The 18,755-nt window shown below is 42.6% G+C and overlaps 1 protein-coding gene across 1 annotated transcript in view; it reads left to right on the forward strand.

The window, feature by feature from the left end:
- LOC140718413 (tumor necrosis factor receptor superfamily member 5-like) overlaps positions 1 to 18,755 on the forward strand; it is a 33,680-nt gene continuing 14,925 nt past the window's right edge. The window contains exons 1-6 of the mRNA XM_073032127.1: positions 1 to 602; positions 2,613 to 2,728; positions 3,746 to 3,850; positions 5,132 to 5,257; positions 6,871 to 7,014; positions 10,427 to 10,520. Coding sequence (XP_072888228.1) covers positions 2,695 to 2,728; positions 3,746 to 3,850; positions 5,132 to 5,257; positions 6,871 to 7,014; positions 10,427 to 10,520 — 503 coding nt within the window. The 5' untranslated portion in view covers positions 1 to 602; positions 2,613 to 2,694. The remainder of the gene's footprint in view (positions 603 to 2,612; positions 2,729 to 3,745; positions 3,851 to 5,131; positions 5,258 to 6,870; positions 7,015 to 10,426; positions 10,521 to 18,755) is intronic.

Here is an 18,755-nt window from a genome sequence, read left to right on the forward strand (position 1 = left end):
ACTAAGTCAGAGATAGATATTATTGTCAATATAGGAAAGTATGAAGCCAAATTTTGTTGTCACCAGGTTCGGACATGGCCCAAGTGCAGAGTGAGAGATACTGGCACAGGTCAATAGATCACAGACTTTAATGCGAACAGTATTAAAGGAAAAAGAAAACAATAAACGCTAGGCCAAACAAGGCCGTTAACCAAACCTCTCCAATGGGAAATGAGGCCTACACGCGGCTGAAAAGAACAACTAAATATTAAACGAATACCGCTAGTCTTTAGAGTCAGTTGACTCGACAGTCCAATTTCTCAGGCAAGGCTGAAAGCAGATGGAATATTATCACAATGAAATAATAATTAGCTGACAAGTGCTATTTCAAAAGTGCAATTGCCGTGTCTACGGCTCTGCTGAGTCCGTGGTTGTGACACTTGTATTAGGTAGGCTGGGATTTGGAAGTGACAGAAATTGTGGGATAGGAGTGGGACAGGGAGCTAGTATTAAAATTTGTTTCCAGCAGTTCAGAGGAGGTGCCTTTTGGGAAGGAATAGGAGAGAAGATGTGTGGTTGGTCAGACTGAGGTTTGGACATCCGGGTTTACACTCTGCTTGTTGGTGAGTGTGGGAATGGGGGTGTGATGTCTGTAAGGTCCCAGAGATAGTGGAACGTGAGATCATGGTGTGCCACAGACATTCGTTAGAATGTAGGAATCTGTTTTGGTAATTATTGGGTAGATCTGGGCTGCCTAGTTTGCAGGATATTCTGGCACCTGAAACTGGGACGATTAAGTTGTGCAGGGCCCTGGTGAACATTTTAATTAAAACTGTTTTGGGGGGTGTGTTATGATAAGATCCCCTTCATGACTCCCTTCATACTCCGTTACAGTAGATGGCGGTAATACACCTTTCTGATGGGTGCGAGCCACCAGTGACACAAAAGAAGATAGCAGAAGGGGTTAATGGCTCTAATTAATATAACAGTCAGTAACTACAGCTACTCAAGAAACCTACTCAAGAAACTCAAGTAAACCAGTATGTCCAAATCTCAGTCTCACCAACCCTCTATGGCACGCAGTCACGCACTGGCTCATGACAATACCCAGTCTCAAAGCTACACTATGAATGTAGTTGGTCAAGCTTTTGAGAGTCTTTCTGCTGTGTAAAAGTTGGATCATACTGAAGCGCATTGTGGAGGAGATGGAAGGTGTACCCAGTCCATGGGACGTGGAAAACTTACCAAACTCCTTCAGCAACAGCAGTCCATCATTTTGCTAGCTCACACCCTGACCTTGGAACACATGAAGTGATTGAAACAGTTGGAATGTTAGGGAGGAGAGTTACAGAAAAATAAAGCAGAATCACTCATTGTGAGTGGCAAATTGAGGTTTCTTCCAGCCCGAAGCACGATGGGCACTGCCTAGGACATTAGCAACACTTAAGTGAGAGATAGATTGTTCAAAAGATAGAACGACGATGGCAAGAGTGATGGCATATGACATTAGTAACATACACAATGTTATTTCTCTGGCTCAATGTCAGAAGCTGACGGCTCGTTCACAACATGATACCGGAGGTACTTGGCAGGTTAATCAGAAAAATGGACAGTCAACAGTGACCATAATGTCTTAACAAACCCTGCTCCAAGCCTTGGCTAACGAACGTACAAAAGCCTCCTTCAGGTTCCCATCAATGTCTCCCCTTGTTTCATCATACCTTTCTGTTCTGAGAGACCCTTTAACTCTGAATTCTTCCTGCAGCCGATCAAAAATGTGTAGAACCTTTGAGAAGTAACAAGTAATATTTGCACCATACAAGTGCCAGGAAAAAACCCACCTTCAAGAATGTCTTCACAAGCTTCAAAGGTCCCATCACCAACCTTCTGCACTATGGTGGGGCAGCAGGGGCGTCTGTGTAGCTGGGAATCACACATAAAAAATGACCTTACTGAGTCCTTTAAACCCATGTTGATGTTTTCACCAATGGGTCATCAAAACAGCATTCTCCTTATTTACAATTCTGAGATAATTTATTGCTTCAGAGTTTGCTGTCCTCAAATAGCCACCTGTGCTCACCTACCTGTTGCCTATCTTATTGTGTACCAAGAACTATTGTATCAATGAGCTGGGAGATCTTGCAATGAAAGATTAGCTTTATGCTGTCCACTATCATTGTGGCATTTGACTCAGTAGTGGCATTTGTATACATTGATAAATCAAGGTCTAAAATATTCTAATTCTGTTCCTTTTGTGAATCCCACACCACTAGGTTTAGTAACAGTTATCACCCCTCAATCCCCAGGCTTCTGAACCAGCGTAGACAACTTCAGTCACCCAAAGACTGAAGTGATTCCACAACCACTGGACTCGACAACTCATATTCTCAATATTGATTACTTTATTTGTTGTTATTATTATTATTATTCTTTTTTCATTTTTGTATTTGTACAGTTTGAAATTTGAAGTTGGAAAAACTGTTTCTAAATGCTAAGCAACACACACAAATTGCTGGAGGAACTCAGTAGGTCGGGCAGCATCTATGGAAATGAATAAACAGTCGAGAGTTCAGGCTGAGATCCTTCATCAGGACCAATAACAGGATGTTGATATTTGCTGTCATGTTTTGCAGATGTGTAATAGAAGACTGAGGATTGGAAATCACAGACTGTCAACCGAAACATCTCATTGTTGACAGCATTGTTTACCATTGGATGGGGATCCCTAATCTTGCAATATTATTCGCAGGTATGTAGTTGGTCCCATTCAAAGACCATTCACCTGATCAATATACTGTACTACTTCATAGTTGACTATACGTTTTCAGTAAAACTAATGCATGCTTTTGATTGGTCAGGCAGTATCTGCTGAGAGAAAAATAGAATTAACTGATCCAGTGGCAGATCTGGAAAGTGAGAAAGCAAAAGTGGGGAGGATGGGATGAAACACATAGAATGTCTGGATAGGATGGAGCCCAAGGTTAAAGGTGGAAAAATGTGGCTCCAGCTTTCAATAATACAACAGTAGAGTCATTGTGGGTAGGTGAAGATTGTGTTCCAATTTTATTTCAGAATATTCAGTAACACTCATTCAGTGTGGGTGACTCTATGACTATTGGAAGCCCAGTGTAAATAGAAGAATCACACCATCTCACAAACTATTCACCCGCCCTGTCTCATGCTCCACTGTGGTAAGGTCTGTGGGGCCGACATTTGCTTTATCACCTCTCAACTCTGAACAGGTGGAACTGGAGTTTAACCAAGTGATCTACCAGAGGAATTTCAATGGAACATCTTAGAGTTTGCTTCTTGTTTATTTTCCAGCATCTGCAGTAATTTACTTGTCAACCTGAAAAATTAACTCTGTTTCTTTCCCTCAGATACTAAGTGACCTGCTGAAAAATTTCAGCATTTTCTGTGTTCAAATAACTTTCAAGTACAATGACTTTTGAAATAAGCTGAATAACTGTTATGTTTTTGTTTTGGTTAATTATCAATGAAATTCTGTATTCATCACAAAAGTACTTTTCTGTAATTATCTAGACATTGAAAATCTGCTAATAAGTTGTCCTAACTGTTTGATGGAAAGCAGAATTGCACTTTTGATTATAGTTGTAAATCTGTACTGCTTTGTGAGATAATACATTGAATCTATGGATTACAGTAAAATAACTTACAAAATAATCACCAGTAATACTGTGTGATTTCAAAAGTAAGTATTTCTCCAGCACTATTAAAATCCCTTAATTTAACTATTTAATTACAGGTTATCTGATCCTGCTACTGGTGTTAATAGAAGCTTCACATGCAAATGATTGTACAGAATTTGAGTATAAATATAAAGATTGGTGCTGTCCATTATGTGAAGCAGGTAAGCCATGCCTCTATTGTATGGAATCCCTATCACAACAGAAACTATAGATTTTTTTTAAACATAAAAATGCTTAAGGTATGAGTTGTTAAAATTAAGAAATGATTCATTAGTGGCATTTCCCTTTTAGTATGAGATAAAAGACTGCTCTTTCTCCTTTGGTTATAGAGAATTGAAGACCTGTCTTTAATGTTTCTGCAGAGCAATTGGTTTCTCATTCACATGTATGACCAGTTCTTGAGGGATCTGACATCAGGCCTGCAACCCCAGTGCTGGTCAATTAGCTCTGATGGGTGGGCCATGGTGTTGTTTGTAGGCACACGAGCTTCCTGAAGCAAACTGTTCTGAGATTTGTTGCAGGAAGTAGTTACCACTTGGAACGTTAGGAACATTCGAGGAGATTGTCAAAGCTACCTCAGAAAGTTGTAAATTCACATTGGAAAATAGGAGTCCCTAAACTTCAACTGTTCAGGATGGGGAAGGAGCATCCAAGCAACTTCTCAGGATGTTGCAGGGAACTGAGGACTTGAGTTACAGGGATAGGTTCATTAGGTTAGGACTTCATTCCCAGGAGTGAAGGAGAATGAGTGGAGATCTCGTGTATAAAATTATGAGGGGTATCTATAGGGTGAATGCTTGCAGGTTTTATCCCCTCAGGTTCGGTGAGACTAAAGCTAGAGGTCATAAGTTCAAGGTGAAAGGTAAAATATTTAAGGAGAACTTGAGGGGGATCTCCCTCCAATAAGAGGGAGGTGCATGTGTGGAATGAGCTTCCAGACCTAAGAAAAACCTAAGATTGGATGGCTACATGGATGAGAGCGGTCTGGATGGTTATGATTCTCCATAGGTGGGACTACACAGAAGACCAGACCAGCACAGACTAGATGGGCAGAAGAGATTGTTTCTGTGCTGTAGTGCCCTCTGAATTGGGAACGCACAGAAGCCCAGTGTAAATAGAAGAATAAACTCACTATCTCACAAACCTGCCCAGTCACACACTCCACTGTGGTAGAGACTGTGCAGCCCACATTGGCCTTATCAACCTCCTCAAAACCCACAGAACTGGAATGTAACCAAGTGCTTTATCAAAGAAAGACCGCAATACCAATTTGCTAACACAATCCCTGTTGCGTATCATAATGATCCTTAGTTATTGTTATTTGTTTAGTAACAATACCATTTCTCAGGTGAGGTTTTTTTTGATAACCTGCATTGTAACTGGTTACCTGATTGTTTTGTAACTCCATGCCTGCCTTTCCCCATGTACATGTCTTGTTGCAGGTATGAGAGTATCTGAACACTGCACTCGTCAATTCAGCACACAGTGTGAACAATGCCCAGATGGGGAATACTCTGACCGTGACACTGGATCGGAGAAATGTTTGGAGTGTAAATCATGTGATCAAGGTATGGATTGAGAATTTACACTGAGTGGCTACTTTATTAGGTACACTTGTAAACCTGCTTGTTAATGCAAATATCAAATCAACCAGTCACGTGGAGGCAACTCAGTGCATGAAAGCATGCAGACATGGTCAAGAGGTTCAGTTGTTGTTCAGACCAAACATCAGAATGGAGAAGAAGTGTAATCTAAGTGACTTTCACCATGGAGTGATTGTTGGTGCCAGACAGGGTGGTTTGAGTATCGAAGAAACTGCTGATCTCCTGCGATTTTTCACACACAACTCTCTCTAGAGTTTAGAGAACGGAGTGAAAAAGAAAAACATACAGAGAGCGGAAGTTCTGTGGGTGAAAATGCTTTGTTAATGAGAGAGGTCAGAGGAGAATGGCCAGACTGGTTCACGCAGACAGGAAGGTGAGAGTAATTCAAATCACCACATGTAACAGCAGTGATGTGCAGAAGAGCATCTCTAAATGCACAGGAAGTCAAACCTTGAAATGGGTTTGCCTCAGCAGCAGAAGACCATGAACATACACGCAGTGGCCTCTTTATTAGGTAAAGGGGGTTCTGAATACAGTGGCCACTGAGTGTAAATACTTGGAATTCAGGACCTAGGAAGGCGATTGAGAATTCTAGGCAGGAGACAGGGAGCAGGAATTCGGGATTTAAGCCAGTGATCAGGAATTTGGGATTGGAGAGTAGGGACCAGGCATTCGGGCCCAGGCAACGATCAGAGTTCAGGGGACAGGATAGTAATTAGGAATTCTGGGTTCCAGGAATTGGGAATCTAAAATCTGGATTCTAGGATTGAGAATACAGACCCCTGGTAGACCATAACTCACTGGGTTCAGATTGAGTGGCATAGTAATGTAGCAGTTAGCGTAACACTTTACAGAGTGCCAGTTGTAAGATCGATCTTTGATTTCTGCCGCTCTCTGTAAGAAGTTTGTACGTTCTCTCTGTGACCACATGGGTTTCCTCTGGATGTTTCAATTTCCTCCCACATTCCAAAGGCGTACGTACATCAGCTGCCATCGCAGTGTGTTGTGTACAAAGCTAGGCAGGGAGTTTAACACTTTCTCAAGACTCACCCGAGCTGGAAGCTTTCTTCAGGGTTTCTGTAACTCTGCCCTGATGGTACTGAAGGTACAGGAGCCAGAAGTCACACATTCAATGTTTCAGGAACAGCTTCTTCCCCTCTTCCACTGGATTTCTGAATGGGCAACGAACATCACCAAACTATTCCTTTGCTCTCTTTTTGCGCTATTGAATTTAATTATATATATATTTCTTATTGTAATTGATAGTTTTTAAAAATTATTCTGTATTGCAAAATAAGGCTACCGCAAAATAACATATGCCAGTGATATTAAATCTGATTCTGACATCAGCCATGATAGAATGGAGAGCAGACTCGATGGGATGAATGGCCTTGTGCCTAATGAAGCAATGGGATAGACGTCTGCCTTGCTTTGTTTCCATTCAGCTGCTGAGCATTTTTAAGACAGGATGATAGATTTGGGGAGTGCAAGAGAGATTAAATATCTATTCAAATGCTGGAGTTGAAAGAGAAAGCAGTTCATATTAATTCAACCTCATAAATGTTTTCTGTTTACAGAGCTGGGACTTCAAATTGAACAACCATGTAGTTACACTCACGATACGATATGTGAGCCCATGACAGGGTATTATTGCACTGAAAACTGTCTGAGGGCCAAACAGCACACAGCATGCCCAGCTGGCCTAGGAGTAAAAGAGGAAGGTAGGTTGTGGGAGTGCAATTGTTAAGTGCAGTCCAGTGGGACTGGTATTCTGTTGGAAAGTCAAACCAGGTTAGCCAAATTTGCACCAAATATGGTAAGAACAACTCCGTGAAGTGGATTCTTTGCTGAGTTTGACATTTTCAATGTACAGCAGGTGTGTTGGAATTGAAACTCCAAACTGCCCCAAACATTTTACTAACCATTATCTACCATGGGTGTATCTGGGACATTTGTATTCTTCGCACAAAAATACAACTGCAGATGCTGTGGATCAAAGAATACGTACCTGCTGAGTTCTTCCAGCGTTGTGTATGTATTCTCTGTATTCTTGGCAACCACTCCCCAATAGTGGAAACATACAGTAAGTTTGTACATAGATAAACTTACTGCAATTTATTTATTGATTGATTTTTATTTCCATATTATCATGTACTGCACTATACTGCTGTTAGGTTAACAAATTTCACGACACATGCCAGTGATAATGAACCTGATTCTGATTCTGTATTACCAGATCCCACTGTTCTACCACTCTCCTTAGTACCCTACTACCAAAGTGTTGTTACTGATCCAGTTAACCACATTATCATCCAGATTGTTCATCTAGGTGACAAGCAACAACGGACCCAGCACCGATCCTCGCACCTCTCCACTAGCCACGGGCCTCCAGTCAGAGAGGTAACCATCTAGTACCACTCTCTGGCTTCTCCCACAAAGCCAATGTCTAATCCAAGCTACTACTTCACCTTGAATGCCTAACAACTGAACCTCCTTGACCAACCTCTCGTGTGGCACCTTGTCTAAATGACCTGCTGAAGCCCACGGTGACAACATTCACCACCTTGCCTTCAGCAACGTTCCTAGTTACTTCCTTGAAAAAGATCTAAGATTGGTTAGACATGACCTACCACATATGAAGCCATGCTAACTATCATTAATCAATCCAATGTCTATCCAAATACTTGTATATCTGGTCTCCAAGAATACCTTCCAATAAATTTCCTACTACTGATGTCAGGCTCACCAGCCTATCAACACGCACAACATGCTGGAGGAACTCAGCAGGTCGGGCAGCATCCGTGGAAACAAACAATCAATGTTTCGGGCCCAGATCCTTCGTCAGGACTCGGACTCAGTCTCGGCCGGAAACGTTGACTGTTCGTTTCCACGGATGCTGCCTGACCTGCTGAGTTCCTCCAGCATGTTGTGCGTGTTGCTTTGACGCCAGCATCTGCAAGAGTATTTTGTGTTCACCAGCCTGTCATTTTCTGGTTTCTGTTTAGAGCCCCTTGGGAATACCTTGTCAGGCCCTGGGGATTTATCCACCTGAATTTGCCTCAGGAAGCAAACTCCTTCTCCTCTGTAATCTATACAGGGTCCATGGAGATGATGCCGCTTTGCCTCACTTCTATAGACTCTTGTGTCCGTCTTTGGAGTAAATACAGATAGAAAAAAATTATTGAAGCTCTCCCCCGTCTCTTCTGGCTCCATGCATCGATGACCATTCTGATCTTCCAGAGAACCAATTTTGTCCTTTGCAATACTTTTGCTCTTAACGTATCTGTAGAATCCCTTAAAATTCTCTTTCAATTTGTCTGCTAGGGCAACCTCATGCTTTCCTTTAGCCCTCCTGATTACCTTTAAAGTGTTCTCTTGCATTTCTTATACTCCATACCACCCATTTGTTTCTACCTGCCTAAACCTGCTATGCACCTCCCTTTTTTCTTAACCAGGGCCTTAGTATCTCTTGAAAACCAAGTTTCCCTACATTTGTTAAATATACCTTTCATTCTGACAGGCACCTACAAGCTCTTACTCTCAAAATTTCACTTTTGAAGGCCTCCCACTTACCAAGTACTCTTTTGCCAGATCCTTTCTGATACCATCAAAATTGGCCTTTCTCCAATTGTGATCACTAGGTGTAAAGTGTTCCCCTACAAAAACTTCTGTCGGCTGCCCTATCTCATTCCCTAATAGCAGCTCAATATCACACACACACTCATTGGGACTTTTACATACTGATTAAGGATACCTTCCTGAACACATTAGACAAACTGTATCTCATTTAGTACGGGAGTCCCAGTCAATATGTGGAAAGTTAAAATCACCTCCTAAAACAACCTTATGTTACCTGCAACAGTCTGCGATTTGTCTGTAAATTTGTTCCTCTAAGTCCCTTGGACTGCTGGGTGGTCTGTAATATAGCCCCATTAACATGGCCATACTTTTCTTTTTTCTCAGGTCCACCCATAACGCCTCACTAGATGGATTTTCCTGTCTGTCCTGACTGAGCACTGCCGTGACGTTTTCCCTGACTAGTAACACCGCTCTTCCTCCTTCAATTCCTTCCGCTGTGTCGCATCTAAAACAATCCAGAATATTGAGCTGCCAGCCCTGCCCCTCCTGCAACCAAGTCTCACTAATGGCTACAATATCAAAATTCCAGGTGTTATTCCATGCCCTGAGCTCATCTGCCTTTCCTTCGATACTACTTGCATTGAAATACATGCAGCTCAGGAGATCAGTCGCACCATTCTCAACCTTTTGATTCCTGACTTTGTCTCAGGTGTTAGCAACATCTGTCTCCAAAACCACTCCACTAACTGTTCTGGCAGTCTGGTTCCAATTCCCCCTGCAACGCTAGTTCAATCCGAACTGTACGGCACTGGCAAACATTCCCACTAGGATATTAGTCCTCTTCCAGTTCAGGGGCAAACTGTATAGGTCCCACCTTCCCTGGAAGAGAGCCCAATGATCTAAATATCTTATGCCCTCCCTCCTACACCAAATCCTTAGGCACATGTTAAACTGTGTAATCTTCCTATTTCTGGCCTCACTAGCATGTAGCATGGGTAGCAATCTTGAGGTCACAACCCTGGAGGTCCTGCCCTTTAACCTGGCTCCAAACTGCCTATGCAGAACCTCGTCACTCATCTGAATCACAGAGTCAGACGGTGTGAGAGACCCCTTGACTTTCCTCTGCTTGGTCATCCACTCCCCCCCCACCCACCCAACAGTATCCAAAGTGTCATACGTGTTGATGAGGGGGGTGGCTGCAGGGGTATTCTGCACTGGCTATTTAACCCCTTTCCCCTTCTTGACTGTCACCCAGCTTCCTGTGACCTGCACCTTGGGTGTAACAACCTCTCTATGTGTCCCATTTATCACACCCTCGGCCTCCTGAATTAATCCAAGTTCATCCAGTTCCAGCTCCAACTCCTTAGCACAGATTGTTAGAAGCTGCAGCTGGATGCACATCGCAGTTGTAGTTGTCAGCGATACTGGAGGTCTCCCTGCCTTCCCACAACCCACAAGAGGAGCATTCCACAATCCTGCCTGGCTCTACTGTTCTAACTGAGCAAATGTGAGGTATCTATACTTTGCATAGTCACTTATTCTTTTGTTTTTCAGGAATACGTTTCAAAGATACTGTGTGTGAGAAATGTTCTTATGGGACATTTTCAAACAGTAATTCATCAACTGAAGAGTGTAAGAACTGGACAGTGTAAGTACTTTAAACTCCATGGTCATTCACATTCAGAAAACTCAGTTTTTTGTCATTTCATGAAGTCACTTTGCAATGTTCTCCCTGTCTTTCAGAAACAATTAATAATTTTCTCTAATGTAATGTTAACCAGTTGGAACATTGTTAAAATCCTTTTCATTGAAAATGCTGTTCATTGCTTTCTGTCTGATCTGTTTCACCTCTCTGTCTGCAGTGAAGCAGACAAACCTGCTGAAACACCGGTTAAATAGTAGGTCCCTGCTTTTTCTTGGCCCTTGGAGACAGTAAATCATTTCACTGTCGCGTTTTCCATTTTGTATCCTGGATATCAGCCACTCCCTTCAGACATATTTATTTTATTTGGAGATACAGTGCAGAATAGGCCCTTGTTGCCAACCGATTTGCACTGCCTAGCAACCCCTGATTTAACCCAAGCCTAATCACAGGATACTTTACAACAGTGAATTAATCTACTAGCCGGTATGTCTTTGGACTGTGGGATGTGGAGAAAACCCACACATTCCACGGTGAGGATGTACAGACTCCTCACAGACGATGTTGGAATTGAACTCCAAACTCAGCCCTGAGCTGTGATGGTGTTGTGCTAACTGCTACGCTATCATGGCTGTATCTGGAGACATTTCCATTTCAGCAACAACCACACAGTAGAGGAATCATAATGACAGACACATTTCATTCTGAGAGTTCCTAGACCCTTACAGAGCTTGCCGAGACTCAGAGTACTTTACTTCACCACAAAATAACTGCACCAAAGTAAAGTTGCAAATCCTGGCACAGCCTGATGATATATTCAGTGGATGCACAAGAAACTTCCCAACAAGAGATGATGCTGGTAATTCTGTAAGGAACATCAGTGAAAATACCAACTGCTCATTCTGGTCACATTTATTTTCTGTTAATATATTTATAAATAAGCATAAAATAAAATCCTAAATCATATTGAACATAGAACACTGCAGCACTGTATAGGCCCTTCAGCTCACAAAGTTGTGCCAACATTATATCTAACTCTAAGATCAATCTAACCCTTACTGTTATGTTTTGTAACTCTAAAATATTAAACTAATTAGAAGAAAAACAAAAGAGCCGGGAATGCGAGTCTTAGTTTGTGTTTACTTTAGCAAGGTGTGCACAAACTATGTGGTAGTGTCATGAGGTATGCAATTCACTTATTTTTAATGAAACATAATGAATTATTTAAACATAGAATGCTTAATCAACAGCATATTTACAAGATTACTTGAATATTACCGAAATATTAAATACACACAACTTGCCTCCGACATAGCCCTGCACATTCCTGTCATCTAGCTGCCTATCTAAGAGTTTCTTAAAAGTCCCTAATGTATTTGTCTCTACACCCCCCATACATTCCTCCAATTACCTTAAAATTGTGCTCTCTCATTTCCACTCTGAAAATATGCGTCTTATCATCATGTACACCTGTATCAAGTCACTTCTTGTGCTCCTTCTCTCCAGAGAGAAAAGCACGATCTCACTCAACCTCTCTTCCAAAAAAATGTTCCCTAAACCAGGCAGTAGTAGGCAGCTGTCGATCCCAGGGGATCATGGGTTTGCGCCTCCGGTGGACTGTGTCCTCCCAGGGTGCCTAGGCATAGACAAGACAGTGGCTATACTTTATTAGGATTTTGAAGAGATTTGGTATGTCAACAAATACACTCAAAAACTTCTATAGATATACAGTGGACAGCATTCTAACAGGCTGCATCACTGTCTGGTATGGGGGGGCTACTGCACAGGACTGAAAGAAGCTGCAGAGGGTTGTAAATTTAGACAGCTACATCTTGGGTATGAGCCTACAAAGTACCCAGGACATCTTCAAGGAGCAGTGTCTCAGAAAGGCAGCATCCATTATTAAGGACCTCCAGCACCCAGGGCATGCCCTTTTCTCACTGTTACCATCAGGTAGAAGGTACAGAAGCCTGAAGGCACACACTCAGCAATTCAGGAACAACTTCTTCCCCTCTGCCATCTGATTTTTAATCTATTCAATATACATATACTGTAATTGATTTACTTATTTATTTATTTTTTATCTATATTATGTATTGCATTGAACTGCTGCTGTCAAGTTTACAAATTTCATGACACATGCTGGTGATAATAAACCTGGTTCTGATTCTGATTCTCTCGTCAGTAGAAAGAGTTCCGCCGGGCCTAGTAGTTAAGCCACACGTGAAGGCCAAGAGTTGGACTTGGTTGTCAGAGGCTGTTAGAGACGCATGCCATTTGGAGCACTTTATAGTTAGCAGGAACTTATCCCCACTACCACCCCGGCTATGACAACCTTAGGAACCAAGGTTGACAGTCCACCATGAGGCGAGCTACCGACTGTCCCAGCCCCTGCTTCTCCATGCACCGTTAATACATTAAAATAATAGTGTTCAAAGAGGGCCTGGCATGCCTGAATACTCATTAAAAATCCAGCATCCCAGTAAATCTCCCTTGCAACCTCTCTAAAGTGTACACATATGTTCTCTGCTAAACTTAATTCATGTGCAATTAGTCCATGGAGAGCAGGAAATTAGAACTGATATCTAACATGCACATCTTTGTATCATTGGGTTGTGTGCAAAGCTCAAAACTTGTTACTTGAGCTGTTGGGAGAACTTTGACACGATCAATCCCCCAGGAATTGAGTAGATTATGCAAACTAGTCGCTTTGATAATTGATGAGATTATGATATTGGAGCGTGAGAAACTTTGTAATGGACTTCCCCTGATTAATTTCTTAATATTAGGTTTCCACCATACAGTGACAAAACAACTTGTGCCCATGTTGAAAATGACAGTGTCTTAAGAGTCACCACAGTAAATTTTGCCTTCTCATCCATGTTAACTTGCTTGCTGACTTGATGATGCCATCCTCCTCTACTCTGTCACCCAGCTGTGTGAGATGGTTCTGAGTTGTTCCTGTTTCCAATGTCAATGCAAGAATCAACTGTATTGGCTTCCATTTTCATTCCTACTCCATTATTTCTGATGTTCCCTATGCATTTATCTGTGGAAAAATACTGAACATCTTGAATGTTTTCATCCACTGAGAATCCAATGTCCTCTTCTTGTATGTTTCAATAAAACTTTGCTAAATCACTGTTAAATTCAATGAATGCCAAATGAAAAGTGACACTTCTTGCTATTTCCTCAAAATATTGGAATATTCTTACGAGTTTTAAACATAGAACATAGATCATAGAATAGTACAGCACAGTACAGGCCCTTTGGCCCACAATATTGTACCGACCCTTAAACCCTGCCTCCCATATAACCCCCCCCCCCACCTTTTAAATTCCTCCATATACCTGTCTAGTAGTCTCTTAAACTTCACTAGTGTATCTGCCTCCACCACTGACTCAGGCAGTGCATTCCACGCACCAACCACTCTCTGAGTGAAAAACCTTCCTCTAATATCCCCCTTGAACTTCCCTCCCCTTACCTTAAAGCCACGTCCTCTTGTATTGAGCAGTGGTGCTCTGGGGAAGAGGCGCTGGCTGTCCACTCTATCTATTCCTCTTCAGTTTGCGTATAAGGAGAAGGTGGGAGTGGAGGATGCTATCACGTATTTGCTGCACAAATCACTCTCTCACCTAGATGGGGTCAGTTGTTCTGTGAGGATTACATTCCTTGACTTCTCTAGTGCCTTTAACACCATCCAGCCCAAGATCTTAAGGCACAAACTAACGGAGATGGGAGTAGACTCTCACATGGTGGATTGGATAGTGGACTACTTGACAGATAGACCTCAGTATGTGCGGTTGGGAGACTGTAGGTCTGACACGGTGGTCAGCAGCACAGGAGCGCCGCAGGGAACCGTACTCTCTCCGGTCCTGTTCACCCTGTACACATCAGACTTCCAATATAACTCGGAGTCCTGCCACGTGCAGAAGTTCGCTGATGACACGGCCATAGTGGGGTGCGTCAGGAATGGACAGGAGGAGGAGTATAGGAAACTGATACAGGACTTTGTGATATGGTGCAACTCAAACTACCTGTGTCTCAATATCACCAAGACCAAGGAGATGGTGGTGGACTTTAGGAGATCTAGGCCTCATATGGAGCCAGTGATCATTAATGGAGAATGTGTGGAGCAGGTTAAGACCTACAAGTATCTGGGAGTACAGTTAGGTGAGAAGCTAGACTGGACTGCCAACACAGATGCCTTGTGCAGGAAGGCACAGAGTCGACTGTACTTCCTTAGAAGGTTGGCGTCATTCAATGTCTGTAGTGAGATGCTGAAGATGTTCTATAGGTCAGTTGTGGAGAGCGCCCTCTTCTTTGTGGTGGCGTGTTGGGGAGGAAGCATTAAGAAGAGGGACGCCTCACGTCTTAATAAGCTGGTAAGGAAGGCGGGCTCTGTCGTGGGCAAAGTAATGGAGAGTTTAACATCGGTAGCTGAGCGAAGGGCGCTGAGTAGGCTACGGTCAATTATGGAAAACCCTGAACATCCTCTACATAGCACCATCCAGAGACAGAGAAGCAGTTTCAGCGACAGGTTACTATCGATGCAATGCTCCTCAGACAGGATGAAGAGCTGTCTTCATCCTGTCCAATACTCCCCAATGCCATTAGGCTTTACAATTCGACCGCCAGGACTTAAGAACTTTTTTTAAAGCTATTATTAATGCTTTTTGAGATAGTGATTTAGATGCATATCATATTTTTACTGAGTTAAGTATTGTATGTAATTAGCTTTGCTACAACAAGTGTATGGGACATTGGAAAAAAGGTTGAATTTCCCCATGGGGATGAATAAAGTATTTATCTATCTATCTATCTATCTATCTATCTATCTATCTAATATCTTGTATACCTCTATCATGTCTCCTCTCATCCTCCTTCTCTCCAAAGAGTAAAGCCCTAGCTCCCTTAATCCCTGATCATAATCCATACTCTCTAAACCAGGCAGCATCCTGGTAAATCTCCTCTGTATCCTTTCCAATGCTTCCACATCCTTCCTATAGTGAGGTGACCAGAACTGGACACAGTACTCCAAGTGTGGCCTAACCATAATTTTATAGAGCTGCATCATTACCTTGCGACTCTTAAACTCTATCCCTCAACTTATGAAGGCCAACACCCCATTAGCTTTCTTAACTACCCTATCTACCTGGAAGGCAACTTTCAGGGATCTGTGGACATGTACCCCCAGATCCCTCTGCTCCTCCACACTACCAAGTATCCTGCCATTTACTTTGTACTCTGCCTTGGAGTTTGTCCTTCCAAAGTGTACCACCTCACACTTCTCCGGGTTGAACTCCATCTGCCACTTCTCAGCCCACTTCTGCATCCTATCAATGTCTCTCTGCAATCTTCGACAATCCTCTACACTATCTATAACACCACCAACCTTTGTGTCGTCTGCAAACTTGCCAACCCACCCTTCTACCCCCACATCCAGGTCGTTAATAAAAATCATGAAAAGTAAGAGGTCCCAGAACCGATCCTTGTGGGACACCACTAGTCACAACCCTCCAATCCGAATGTACTCACTCCACCATGACCCTCTACTTTCTGCAGGCAAGCCAATTCTGAATCCACCTGGCCAAACTTCCCTGGATCCCATGCCTTCTGACTTTCTGAATAAGTCTACCGTGTGGAACATAAAACTATATGTAACAAAATATTCAATTTCCCTTTAGCAAACCTTATTCAAATTAACATGTTTGTGCAATAATTGTGTTTTCTTGATTTTTCTCTTTTTAACTAACAGTCCATGACTAACTTTGCTATACTAAAGATTCAGTCTTCTCGGTGGCGCTCTGTTTTTTTCTGGGTAGTACCTCTGGACCTGTGGAGTGGCAGCAGGTTTGGCAGCTGTCAAAGACAATTTCCTCTGATGTAGATATCATGTTACTGTTAGTGACATGTTCATCACTGAGAGGTAAGTCTGGTGGCTATAATTTGTCCCTCTTGTTGGATGCAGTTGACTCGGGTGTGTTTTTTCAGCTGAACATCCAGTATCTGGTCCACATGACATCTCCTGATATCATCTCCAACATCCACTGTGTACATTGGTGGTCCACTGATAGCTATCTTACCGGGCGTTCACTTGTCTTCTCGGTAATCACATGCTAGACTTCCTGTCTATCCTCAAAACTCCTTGTTGATTCACTTGGCAACTAGCTGAACTGTTTGTTCTGCACTTCCCTCCATAGGTCTGGTTTAAGGAGGTCGACGTGAGATCTCAGATTCCTGCTCATGAACAGCATTGCAGGGGTTTGGTTTGTTGTATGCTGATACACAAAAAGGAAGTTGTCCACCTTGTGCTGTAGAGGAATGTCCTCCTTGTCAATAGCTTTAATGGACTCCTTGAAGGTTTTGACAAACTGTTCAGCTAACCCATTTGTTGCTGGGTGGTGAGGAGCTGATTTGAAATGTTTGATGCTATTTTTCTTCATGAATAGTCTGACTTCTTCTGACTTGTATTGTGGCCCGTTGTCACTCACCATTTGATCTGCTAAGCCACTTCTGGAGAAGATGGTCCTCAGTGCGGAAAACAGTTCTTTTTTTAAGGTGGTTGACTTCATTGGTTTGACTCCTGGCCACTTCAAATGAGAATCCACAGCAATCAGAAACATAGAGTCCATGAATAGCCTAGCAAAGTAAATATCCCTCTTTGCCATGGTGAAGACAGTCATTCCCATGGATCTAACGTGCCTGCGCCTATCTATTCCCATAGCTCCGGGTGAGACTCTTCATCTTGAACTGTACTCAGGTGTCCTTCATGCAGACTCTGGTGCTCAGTTTAGAAAGAACCACAACACAAGATGCACACATCAGCATTCTTTGACATACAGACAGTTGGTGCTATCTCCTGAGAACTCTGGAAACATAGGATCACCATGAGCTGGCCATCCTTGCATGGCGATGTCATAGACTTCTGACAATGTCGTACCATTCCTTGTTTCTCTTTGTATTTCAGTATTTATTACCAGCAGCTGGTCCACCAATGCTTTGTGGAACAGCTCCATTGGGTCACAGAATGAAGACTTCTTCAGTTGTCAACAGTGGAAGGCATGACAAGCTGTCAGTACTGATGTGTTTTTTGGTACCCGTGAACTCTATGTCAGAAGTGTGGGCTCCTTGGAAAACTGCCCAACATTGCAACCAGGTAGCAGACATCACTGGGATTCCCCTCTTGGGACTGAAAATGGACATAAAGAGCAGGTGGTCTGTTACTAGAGTAAACTTTTGTCTGTAGAGGTAGTGGTGGAACTTCTTTATTCCCAATACTAGACTAAGGGCCCCTCGGTTGATCTGTGCGTACTTGCATTCTGCACTTGTCAGTGATCTTGAAGCATACGCAATTGGATATTCAGCTCCATCTTTCACAGTGTGTGCCTATATGGCACTAATGCCATAAGGGGAGGCATCACACACCAGTCCAATGGGCAGGGATGAGTCATAATGGATGAGCAGTTCATTGGATGTTATTAGTCTCTTTGTTTCCTTGAATGCTCTTTCACATCTTTCTTACCATTCTCACTTTGCTCCTGTCTGTTACAGTGCATTCAATGGGTGCAGCACAGTAGCAAGATTTGGGAGAAATGTGTCATTGTAGTTTACAAGGCCCAAGTATGTCCTGATTTGTAACACAGTTTCTGGTTTGGGTGTCTACAGCACTGCTTCAAGTTTCTCTTGTGACTTATGTAAGCGATGCTTGTCAATGACATCCATCATATGAGATTTCATTCTTGATAATCTCACATTTGTCTCTCCTTACCCGCAGACCATACTCACTCAGCCTGGTAAGCACTTTACTAAGGTTCTGGAGGTGCTGTTCATCATTGTTGCCAGTCACAAGGTAACACTGTGTTCCTGGGATGTCTTGGAGTACTTGGTCCATTGCTCTTTGCCAAATTGCAGGAGCTGATGCGATTATACTGGAATAGTCCTTTGTGTGTGTTGATTATGAGAAACTTCCCACTTGACTCCTCAATTTCCAATTGCAGATAGGCTTGTGACAAGTCAATCTTTGAAAGCCTCTCCCCACCTGGCAAAAATGCAAAAACTGTGTTGTATTTGCAGCAAGAGATGCTCACTTTGAAACCTCCAAATATGCCAACACCTCCAGCCTTCCCTTCCTTAATCACCAAGACAATTGACATAGCTCAATCACTCCACTCAACCTTGGAGAGAATGCCAGATGCCTCCAAACTCTGAAGTTCAGCATCCACTTTAAGAAGTAGTGCG

Source organism: Hemitrygon akajei, chromosome 29 (assembly GCF_048418815.1).
Source record: "Hemitrygon akajei chromosome 29, sHemAka1.3, whole genome shotgun sequence".
NCBI classification, from domain to species: domain Eukaryota; kingdom Metazoa; phylum Chordata; class Chondrichthyes; order Myliobatiformes; family Dasyatidae; genus Hemitrygon; species Hemitrygon akajei.